This window comes from Parus major, chromosome 27 (assembly GCF_001522545.3).
Source record: "Parus major isolate Abel chromosome 27, Parus_major1.1, whole genome shotgun sequence".
In the NCBI taxonomy this organism is placed as follows: domain Eukaryota; kingdom Metazoa; phylum Chordata; class Aves; order Passeriformes; family Paridae; genus Parus; species Parus major.
Window position 1 is genome coordinate 2,260,685 of NC_031796.1, and position 12,084 is coordinate 2,272,768.

Consider the following 12,084-nt stretch of genomic DNA (forward strand, 5'->3'; position numbering starts at 1 on the left):
TGATGAGTATTTGCCTGAAAGGTGTTTTGGAAAGATTTGCAAGAGCACAGCTGCTCTGTGAGCAGGGCAGGCACAGGCTCTGCTCTTTGAAGTGGCTGGAGCAGCAGATCCTTGGACTGCTTAGCTATTGTTCCATCAGGTGTTGGTGCACCCAAAATAACTCAGCTCCTCTGAAGGCTGAAATGAGGCAGTGCTGACTCACAGCAGGGCCTGGAGTCACTCTGGGGTGGGCAGCAGCTCTGTGGTGGGTCAGAGCAAGAGCATGTGGGCACTGGCTGCACCAGAAAATCATCAGCTTGGAGCAGGAAGGCTGCATTAACACCACCACTTTTGGCCTTGATGTTTAAAGTCTGTGGAGGCCCTCTTGGAAATTTTCTTTCTGACATTTTGCTGCTTAAAAAATAATTCTGCAAGCAGAGAAAACCAGCAAAAACCTGGGAAGACATTTACTTTAGTCAGGCCAAAGTTTTCTCCTAAAATGCTGTGTTACATACCTGTCCTGAAGTGTAGGGACAGCCCTGTGACACAGACAGCACTGGCACCTGCAGAGAGTAACAATGAATTTGATTAACAACAAAAATGTGCTTCTTTAACTTGATTTAACTTCTTTAATTTGATTAACAACAAAAATGTCTTCTACAGAGGTCTGTAAAGATATCTCTGCTTATAAGGACTAAATTAGAGTTTCTGGCTAACAAACCCTAACAAACAATCTTTTCTCCTTTTTTCAGGGCAAGCATAAAATATGATCTGATTAAAGTTCAGTGTCTCATCAGAGGAAAGAATTCCAAGCTTTCTATCCCCTCACAATGTGTTTTTAAGGGTTAATCCTAATTAGGGTTAATCTTAATCTTGTTTTACACCAAAGAGGAAGGAGAGAGAACACAGAGGCAAGGAGGCAACATTCCTCTGTCTTGTGGGATTGTAGTGGAGCCTGCAGGGCTGGGAGCTGCAGCCCAGTCCTGCTCACACCAACAGCACCCAGAGCACCTCCAACCCTGCTCACAGCCCCAGAAATGCCATTACCACTCTCAGGGTCCTCGCCCTCCAGCTCTCCAAAGCCCTCGTGGCTGGCACTGCACTGCAGCTCATCTCTCCTGGCCCAGTAGGTGGACAGGTAGCTGGATTCCTCTCTGTTCCCAGCAGCTGCCACCTCCACCACAGTGGATGTGTGCTGCTCAGCTGAGTTAAGAGTGAGCTTTTCAGGGGAGTAATCTGTGATAAGGCACATTTCCAGATCCTGGTCATCTTTAGAGGTCAGCCTGTAGACTGAGGGAGATGGAGTAACTTCTGCAAGTGGAGAAAAGAAGAGACATTAGGTCAGATTAGGCATTCATATCTCCTTCAGTCTTAACATACAGCCACTTGGAAATGCAGGTTTCTCCATTATTCCAGTGGGAAGTTGCCTGATCATTGGGATCTTGTTCCTGGACAACTTCAGAGCACCAAAGCATCTACAGCAGGAGATGCAGAAACTACTTCTGTTGATTTATGTTGTGTGGGAGACACAGAGTGGCCAGGCAGAATTCCTGGAGCATCTGAAAAGGCTTGTGGACATCCCCACCCTGGATGTCCCTGGCCATTCCTCTCGGTGCCAGCTCACTGGACTCTGGCACACAGCCAGGGGATGTGTGACAGCTGCAGAGAGCACTCAGCAGCCTGGCCCAGCAGAAGGTGTCCCTGCCCATGGCTGGAACGTCTCCAGGTCCCTGCCAACCCAAACCATGCTGTGATTTTGTGATTCTTCAGACAGCCCAGGGCCATTCTGCTTATTCTGTGAATGTTTGGTCAAACATTGTAATCCTGAGATTCTTCAGTGTGTAACTCTAAACTCCATATACAATGTCAGCTGATGCTTTCCCATTTTGGTCACACAAAACAATTCCTCTCTAGGCCTGGGAATCAAGGAAACCTCAGTGCCTCAGGCCCTGAGAGATGGAAACAAAAGTGAGTTGTGGAGAACAAACTGGGGGTAAATTACCTCATTACCTGAAGCTGTAAATGGAAGATTAACCCCCAGTATGTGTCCTGAGGGGCAGAGGATAAACCACTAAACCTGGAGGGTGCCCACATTTAGCAGCAGCCTGCTGCTGGTGCTCCTACAGCAGAACGCCTGAGCCACTGCAAAGGGGAACACAGGGCTGCACTCAGGGAAAGAAATGGGAAGCAAACAAATGTTTCATCGTGTTCCACCTCTTGTACCAAACTTGTATACACAATTTTACCCTGCAGAGAGGGGTTTGAGGCACTAAAGGCTGCAGATGTAACACCTGGGGCTCATCACTGTTTCCTTGCTTCAAACTCTGCTAGCGAGTCAGACTGGGATTTTCCACACATATCAAAACACAACCTGTGGTTAAACCCATTTTTGCATATTTAGCTTTATTCTTGTCCTCTAAGCATACATTCCATCTAATTCTATGAGAAGGTGCATTCCTAACTAACAGTGAAATGTTCCAGACACTGCAGTGCTCTCATGATGACTCAATGAAATATTACAGACCTGCTGTAGCCACAGTGCAGGTTTGGGGCTCTCAGCAGCCCTGTGGCTGCATTTTCTGTTGGCTCACAGATTTCAGTGAGAGCTTCAGTTCACATTTATAAACTGATGAAGTGTTACTGTGTAGGATTGAGAGTTGAGATTAATCTTTGCTTTCTCCCTGCTCACATGCCTCACTGATAAATATTGTAGAAATACTGAGGACAATGAAGAAATTCTCAGATGAAGAAGTTTTCATTTCTTCCCATAGGAAAGGTCTTAAAAGTATCCCAAAATCTTCTTTATCACTGAAATAAATATTCTTTATCTGTTCTGCTTCCTGCTGTTGCCACCTCAGAGAGCCACACTTCTCTATTAGTATCATCTCAGAAAAAAAATAATCCCCCAAGCCCAAGGGTTCATTTTCTGACCCATCTCCTGAACTGTAATTCATCTGTTCTAGCTTTGCCCTGGCTTTGAAGAACCTGATGAGACTCTTTTCAAACTATACAGAAATACAGCCTAATGTCTGTTGGGACCCCCTTGCCTCCCATACTCCCAGTCAGTGTTTTGGAAATAGTGATTGTTTGTTAGGGAGAGGAACACAGGAGCTGGTAAAAAGCTTGATTATAGATCCCTGTTAAAAATACAGATGAGATGAGGGTAGATCATGGCCATGGGGTACATGGAAATGAAAGAGAAGAGGAGGAATTTGTCAAGCTGCTCTCCTCTCTCATCACAAGTACTGTGTTTTCTGAAGAGATAAATATCTACCTCTGTCCAAATTAGGGTGTTTTTCTTCTTTTCAATGCTTTGATCTTGAACACATAAAACAATAAAGTCTGTTTTTTACAGGAAGCTTCAGCAGTTTTGCAAAATAATTGTTTCCTGTTCTTACTCAGAGTGGCTGCTGCCTCTCTTCTGGTGCTGCAGTTCAGTTCCTGTAAGTTCTTTGTGTATTTGCCCACTGCTATGAAGGTTTGAGATGGTTTTGGTAAATAACATCTACTCTAACCACAGCCCTGTGACCTGATATTCTGTCTTAATGAGCTGGTGCTGGAGGTGCTGTACATGTATGGCCTCTATTTACAGGAAAGAGAAGTAAAAAATGATGCTCTGAGCTTTCCACGCTGCCTAATTTTATCTTTACTGAAGCAGGAGCTGTTGGGATGCTGTTCCTGCCTAGTCTAGAGGCTGATTTCAGGGGAGTTGAACTCTGTTTCAACATTACACTGAGACCTTTGCCTTTTCTTTTTTCCCCTCCAGACAAGCTCTAGTAGAAATCCTGAACTGGTTTCATTCCCAGGTGATATCATGCAGAAAATGATCACATTCTCCATTCCTTCCAAAGCAAACTGCATCCCTGGTCAGACTGGAATTGGTGTGACAGAATTTTTGGTGCTCTTTCCACTCCTCAGCCTGAGATATGATATTCCACAGCTGGAGTCAGCCTGGAGCTGCCCCACTCCAGGAACACCTGCACCCCCTGCCCACTCAAACCCACCAATCTGCCCCCAGAGGAGCAACTCCAGGGAAATAAGAAGCACTTTAGTGATGTTTCCTGTCTGTTCTGCAATGCATGTTCCAAGGGGTCTGCCAGAGTCCTCTGTGAAATCTGTAATATTGTAGAAATACTGAGGACAGCTTAGCTCCCAGATGAAGAAATTTGAATTTCTTTCCATGGGGAAAGTCTAGAAAGGGCCTCAAAATCTTCTTTATCACTGAAATATTCTTCATCTGTTCTGTTCCCAGCTGGATGTTGTGGTGGCTACAGCAAGACTAGAGGAATACATTTAAGACAGGAACCCTTCCTAGACTTTCTAGGCTCTGTCTGGAGACACTCAGGTAGCAGAAGCAGGTCCTTGTCCAGCATCTGCCCACGTCCTCCAAAGTGCAGAGAACTCTGAGGAGAAATTCAGTGTTTGCAAATATCAATATACTGCTTTACTGACAGACCTCAGGCCTAATTCTGGTCTCCTTCCCAAAAAATGTGTTTGTTATTGCCTCTGTAATTATACTTGGGGAAGTCAAAGTACCAAAACTATCCAAAATCTTTCTCACAAGCTTTTAAGGGAAAGATTTCCCACTAAACCAAAAGTAATGGTGAATTAAGAGGGAGATACCCAGTATGTGAGGAGAAATCAAGTGCTCAGTGGAATAAATAGTTCTCTAGTACCAAACCAGGAGAAATCCTGAACTTCTAGCATGTGTTCATGTTCAGCAAAACTTGAGATTATTTTTTCTGAATTTTTTCTTATTGGGAAGCAATACCCTGTTTGTGTTCATATCTGGATCTACTCAGGCACCATCTAAACCACAGGAGAGAATTGCTACTATTTCCTCTGCTGCTCCTTTCAACAATGGTAAGAAAATATTTTTGCAGGTCAGAAGGAGCAATTCTGTTTATTTAATCCACTCTCTCACAGGTAACTGAGATGGATTAATCCAGCTGTGTGACAATTTCCTTAAAACAAAAAGACTTGAAGTGTCTGCTCATGAACCTCCTGACAACCTCTGTAATTTTCACAAAATGCTTTTCCATGTGTTTTCTTCCAAAATCAGACTGGTTTTCATTTGCCAGATGAAGTTTTCAATTAAATATAGCAGAGATTTTGTTTCCAGAAAAAAAATTAAAATAAAAATCTTAGAATGCAATGGTTATGGATTTTAAAAAAGAAAGGTCATGACATATTCTCTTAGGCTAAGACTTACAAAATCCAGTCTCTAAGCCCTTAGTCAGAAGAACCTCCAGTCACCATGCCATGGCTATTAAACCTGGGTTTAATAAGCTTTAATTAGCTTTAATAAGCTTTAATCCGCTTTAATAAGCTTTAATAAGCTTTGACCAGCTTTAAGAAGCTTTAACCAGCTTTAATAAGCTTTAATAAGCTTTAACCAGCTTTAATCAGCTTTAATAAGCTTTAATAAGCTTTAATAAGCTTTAACCAGCTTTAATAAGCTTTAATCAGCTTTAATAAGCTTTAATAAGCTTTAACCAGCTTTAATAAGCTTTAATAAGCTTTAATCAGCTTCTGCTGTTCTGTCCTGCAGTGGGTCACAGCTGAGCCCTCCTGGCATCCCAAGACAGCATCTCTATTCCAGCTGGCTTTTGCCAAGGGAAGCTGAAAAGAAGTTGTAATATTCTTCCATGAAATCCCTGGTCCATCTGATGCCCTGATATGTTTTTTTCCTTTTGTTTTTATATAGCTTTTACTATATAAAAGTACAGTAACTTTTAGATAGTAAAAAACTGAGTATAAACTCAGTTTATAATACTTGTCATTCTTTAAGCCTGATATCTTTGCATATCCTGGTGTTCTGCTAGGCCAGAAGACCAAACATCCTAAAGGCCTCACAGCTGGAGGCTGGAAAACCTTACACTATCTTGAACAACCAAGGTTCTCTCCAGAACACTTTCTGTAAACTCAGATTAAGCCCATTTTGGGGGGAATACATTAGAATTGGAAATTTCACGCCATTCATTTAAGCTTCTCATTAATCTTTGTCAGATATGCTAATTTGCAAGGTGTATAAAATTGTATCCACAATCTACTGTGTGTGCACATTTCAGTATATTCCACCTTGATGAATTGTTACACCTAAGGATCCTCATTAAATACCCAGATAAAAACCCTTTTATCCCTTAACCATGCCTGGCTCTTAATTCTAGGACCAGAGAAAAAGGCATCACATCTACCCAATAAACAAATGATGTACCAATCCTGGTGTTAATATGGAACAGAAAGCTCAGACTCACTTGGGGTCACAAGAAGCTGGGTCCCAGTTCCAAATGTGGGTTTCCTGTATCCCTGGTTGGCACACTGGTGCCAGCCTCTACAAAAATGTGGGCAGGTTTTTGCAGTGGATACTGGCAGATCAACAGACAGTCCAGAGCAGGGGATTACTTAAGGAAGCAGTGATGAAAGATGCTGATTTAAAACACTATCAAAGTACCAAGTAAATCTACTAGGAAGTTATCAGGATCAGAAACACAGGGATCAAATTTAAAAGATGTTCATTCTTCACTGGTTATAGTTGTGTGGTGTTATGTATTTTGAGGCAACACAAGGAATGATCTGCTTTTCCACTTGTAATATCACATAAAATTCCAGATCACTGAGCCCTGCAGCTGTGGTTACAGCCTTTCAGTCCAGTTTTCTCCTGAGTATTTACTACCCATGGGCCTTGATCACCAACAAGGTTCTTTTTCCTAATATCAGTTTTATCCCTCTCCACCCCCATAACTCACAGGACCCAGGAAATCTCTGTGAGGACCCTGCTGGCCTTGGTTACAGTAATGTCCTCACAGGTTTCAGTGGCACACTGTGCCCCTGTCTCTAGGTCTTGGAGCCTCACAGGCAGTCAAATAATTCCATTTTTTTGGGAATTCACACTCTGTCTCTCAGCTGTGCAGTGCCTGGAGTGCTACAAATGCTCCTGCAGCTGCAGCAGCTCAGCAGAGCTGCAAGTCCCAGTCCCAGCCTGAATCCCCTGCAATATTTGTGGATAACAGTGTCCATACATCAGATAACCCAGCCAAAAGCAGTCAATCCCCATTCCCACACTGATATTAAAAATGTTGTAGTGCAATGTTCCTTGGTGGAATTCTGATGCAAGCAAAATCCAGCTAAAATGGTGATAATCACCCTAAGTGGATATTTTCTAATTCATAGAAGCACAGAGTGGTTTGGATTGGAGAGAACTTTAAATGTCATCTAAGTCAACTCTCCTGCAATGACCAGGGACAACTTCAATTAAATAAGATTGCTCAGAACCCCATCCAAACTGACCTTGAATGTTTCCAGGAATGGGGCATGTATCACTTCTCTGGGCAACCTGTCCTGGTGTTTCACCACTCTCACAGTAAAAAAAATTCTTCTTTAACTCCATTTGGATCTACCCTCTGTTAGTTTAAAACCATTACTCTCTGTCCTGTCACTACAGGTTGCTTTTAAAACTTATTCTCCATCATTCTTATAAGTCTGTAAGTACTTTTAAGTACTGAAAGGCTGAATTAAGGTCTCTCTGGAGCCTTGTCCAGTCTAAACCACCCCATCCCTCCCAGCCTGTCCCCCCAGGAGAATTTCTCCATCCCTCAGAGCATTTTTGTGGTGCTCCTGTTCATCCTCTCCAGCAGGTCCTTGTCTTTCCTGGGAGCCCAGAGGTGGGCACAGCTCTGCAGGTGGGGTCTCACCAGGGCAGGGCAGAGCAGAGGGGGAGAATCAATCCCTGAGTCTCCTGGGCAGTGCAGCTGGGGATACAGCCCAGGATGGGGTTGGCTTTCTGGGCTGTGGGACAGCAATCTAAATATTATAAATATCCTTGCTTTTCAATGCATTTCTATCTGACTTGTATAATCCCTGACTCTTCTTGAGACCAGTGGAAGTGGCATGGATAGATCCTTTAGGAGAGAACAAATGCACATGACTGACTTTGCAGAAGAGCAGAACCAGCCTTTGTCTTAGCTGATCCCAGGAGTGCAATCAGGGGAGGAGCACTGGAAGCCTGAGCCTGCCAGCTTGGACAGCTAAAAGTCACTACAATGCCCTTGGCAGCTGCCATTCCCCAGATCTTGGTGTGAATTAACTTATTAATTAAACTTACAAATTAGTAAAAAGATCAGGGTAAATGTACCTGGCAAAACCAGAAGTCTTGTCCCAGATCCAAATGTGGGTTTATAATTATTTCCATAGCCACACAATAGCACAGACCTCTACAATATCCAGAGCAGCACTGAATGGAACCTACAGCAATTAAATACTCCACCAAAAGAAATCCTGTTTATCTCTCTGAACAAACAGATCCATTTGCCTAGGACTTTTCCATCTATTGACTTTCTTTTCATCTGGTATTTTGCATTTTGCACTCCCAGACACACTCTCCTTCCTATTCCCCTCAACCATATTTGTCCAATTGTTTCCAGAAATCCACCTGCACCACAACTTCTATTCTCCATATTATTCCTCCTTTATTTATTCTGCCAGTCAGATTCCTCTCACAAAAATTGATTTATTTACTGTTACTGCACAGCTCCCCTAGGGACTGATGGTGCAGTGAAACCTCCATCATCCCATTCTCTTGGATTTGCCATCTGAATTAATCAAGGGTTAATCCAGAACAAAGTTGCCATTTAGTTTTTGAGTAAAAAGCTCTTTTTGGTGTGCAGTTTCTTTGGGGTGGGGAGATCATTGCTTGTTCTGCCACTAAACCCTGAGGTTTCAGGATGCATCAGGGACCTTCCTCAGTGGGGCCAGAGGAAGATCTGGAGCAACTGCACACAGATATGGCCATAATGGTAAATCTGGAGACACCTACATGAACTCAGAGCTCTGATTTATAGCTCCTTTAGCTTGCTGATGGCTCCATGTAAACTGGGGATTTTCATTTCTCTCAGATCTTTTTGAAGATGGTTGGGGTAGGGGGGAGGGGTAATTTAAAAAAAGAGAATTTTCCTCAGAGGTTTCCAGAAGGAATTCTTTTCCTATGCTGTTGTTTTTTAACTTTCAGAATCAAATATTAAGAATCACTACTATTTTAAGAAGTGGAAACATTACTTTTCAAGAGTAAACTCACTTAATTTAGATACTAAATAAGCCTAAAAATATTTTAAATAGACTTTGAAAATTTGATACATTTACAACAAATATTGAGATCTTGGCAAATGTTACTTTCTTTCCCTTTTACAAAGGGTTTCAAATGAGAAAAGAGGTGTAGGGGTTTGGGGGGATTTTTTTTTTCATACATTTGTGGCAGCAACAGTCAAAGCACACTTTTCTCTCCATCCTTTTTCCTTCAGAAAAAATACTTTGTGGTAAGGGTCACCTTTCCATTCTTCCAGCAAAGTCATTCAGTAATTAACTTTGCTTCTTTCCCTATTTCTCCTCCATCCAAATATTTATCCCACCCTCAGTTTTAAGGCTGTTTATGCTGTTCTCCACCAGTTCCAGATCTTCACTTCTAAAGTGCTCCAAGCTTGACCTGGATGTTTCAGGGCAAGGTAAATCCCCAGGACTCAACACAAGCTGGCTGTGACATGAGCTTGGTCTCATTCTCGAGGTCAAGCTCCCTGAGTTTCCTGTCTTGTGTTTAATAATAACAGAAACTCACCCTCTGTGGTTGCAGCTCAAGGATCTCCAAAGCACACACCCAATATGTGCATTTTTGTGTTCACATACAATTATGAGTCTGGTTATCTCCAACTATTCCTATCCAGTACAAGAAAAGTCCTTTTTACCTGCTACAGCTTTATGAAACCAGTTTCACCCTCTGCATTTTGCTGGTCTGTGCTGGCTTTCACCATTTTGTTTTGCTTCTCCTCTGCTTGAGGAGCCTGATATGGGAGCCCTCTTCCTGTTGACTTTTCCAAGACAAATCCTCTTGCACCTGTAAAACCTCTGCTATGTTCATTCTCAGGAAAAGGGAGGGAAGAATACACTTGCAGCCATGGAAATCACTTGTTCTTAATACCAATTGAAAATTCATAGTCCTGTTGCTCAAATATTTCTGGAAAAATAACTTGTGAACTGAAAGGAGTTCTTCCACCTGGGAATTCAGACATACCTGGATAAACCAAGAGTTTGGTTCCAGCTCCAAATGTAGGCTTGCCATAAGTCCCAGAGTCACACTGTGGCACAATGCTTTGCAAAATGGTGCACTGGGATGTGTTTGCTGGGTGAAGGCTGGAGAACAGGGCAGTGCAAGGTTTTACTGGAAGCAGCTCACAGAACCACAGAATGAACTAGGTTGGAAAAGACCTTTGAGATCATCAAGTCCAACCTATCACTCAACTCCTGCTCATGAACTAAAGCTTGGCACTGAGTACCATATCCAGGCTTTGTTAAACCCTCCAGGGATGGTTACTCCACCACCTCCCTGGGCAGACAATTCCAGTGCCCAATCAGCCCCAATTCCAGTAAAGAATTTTTTTCTGATGTCCAACCTAAACTTCTCCTGGTGCAGCTTAAGACATTTTCCTCTCATTCTATCAGTGGTCACCTGGGAGAAGAGCCCGAGCCCCACCTGGCTGCACCCTCCTGTCTGGGGGTTGGAGAGAGTGATGAGGTCTCCCCTGAGCCTCCTCTTCTCCAGACTAAACATCCCCATCTCCCTCAGCCACTCCTCACAGGACTTGTGCTCCAGACCCCTCACCAGCCTTGTTGCCCTTCTCTGGACACGCTCCAGCCCCTCCATGGCCTTCCTAAACTGGGGGTTCAGGAATGGACACAGCACTCGAGGTGCTGCCCAACCAGTGCCGAGCACAGGGCAAGAATCCCTGCCCTGCTCCTGCTGGCCACACCATTCCTGATCTAGGCCAGGGGCCATTGGCCTTCTTGTCCCCCAGGGCACACTGCTGGCTCATGTCCAGCCTGCTGTCCATCAGTATTAACCCCCAGGTCCCTTTCTCCCAGCCACTCTGTCCCCAGCCTGGAGCACTGCAGGGGTTGTTGTGGCCAAAGTGCAGGACTCAGCACTTGGACTTGTTAAACCCCACATAGTTGGACCTGTCTCACTAATCCAGCCTGTCCAGGTCCCTCTGCAGAGCCCCCCTGCCCTCCAACAGATCCACACATGCTCACCAACATCACTGGCTATCACCTCAGCATAAATAAGCACTTCCTTCAGCCCCATTCCTCTGCCTGGTTCATTCACCATCTGTGTATTCTGTCCTCCCCACACAGCAGCAGCATCTGTCCATCACTGCATGCACACACAACCTCCCAGGCTGGGTTTGGAGCCTCCTGACAGCTGCTGTTGAGTCTCACCAGCCTGTGTCACCTTTCTGCTCTCTTCTCTTGCAGTGTCCACCCTCCCTTGCAGGCTGCTCTTCATGTTGTAATGATTCATACTTGGAATAGCAACACAGAATTGTTCAGGTTGGGGAAGCCTTCTAAAACCATTAAGTTGAACCCATACCCCAGCATGTTCACCCCCAAACCATGTAATTTAGCAGGGAGTGTCCAAACACATCCTCTCAATCCCCACAACTAACAGGAAAGATCCACAGCTTGTGTCATTCCCATTTCTGCTCTCTGGGCAGTAGCTCCAGTTCTACAGTTCCCAGCAGGAACCCAGAGATCACTGCTACTGCTTGTTGCCAACAGCTTGAATTGCATTTTGCTCTTCCTTTTCAAACATTAATCCTGTTTTTGAGTGGACTGAAATTTTCCACTGGGTTCACTGTCCCAAAGCTCAGAAATCTTATTTAGTCTTACATATCCCTGCCCTTGCATTTCTCTTACTTGTCACTTTTACAATACTTTTTTTCCCCAGCATGGACACATTTCTAGTCCACACTGGTTAAGCCTAAAGTCTCCCACTTCTTTCCTTGGAAAGCCCAGATTTCTCCACAAAGCCAGTGCAGTGCTCTTGGTGCAGCTGGAGCTCAGCACTGTCAGTGTTGAGACCACCTTGGCTCAGAGGGGGCACAACTCACCTGGGACAATGAGAAGTCTGGTTCCACTCCCCCAGGTCAGTTTTCCCCAGTCTCCAGAAGTCACACAGTGTCACAGTTCATTACAAAATGGGGCTCTCCATGCAGCCCCCTCTGGAGCTGTTGCAGGGCTGGGATCCATCCAGAGCTGGAGCTGCCCCTGCCAGAGGCTCCA

General features: G+C 44.1%; 1 gene segment (V, D, J or C); it reads right to left on the bottom strand.

The window, feature by feature from the left end:
- The window catches only part of LOC107215211, a 32,459-nt gene that overhangs the window by 2,009 nt on the left and 18,366 nt on the right, over nucleotides 1-12,084 (bottom strand). Inside the window, 2 exon segments of the C gene segment in view lie at nucleotides 495-542; nucleotides 1,027-1,290. Of these exon segments, the coding sequence occupies nucleotides 495-542; nucleotides 1,027-1,290 (312 nt within the window).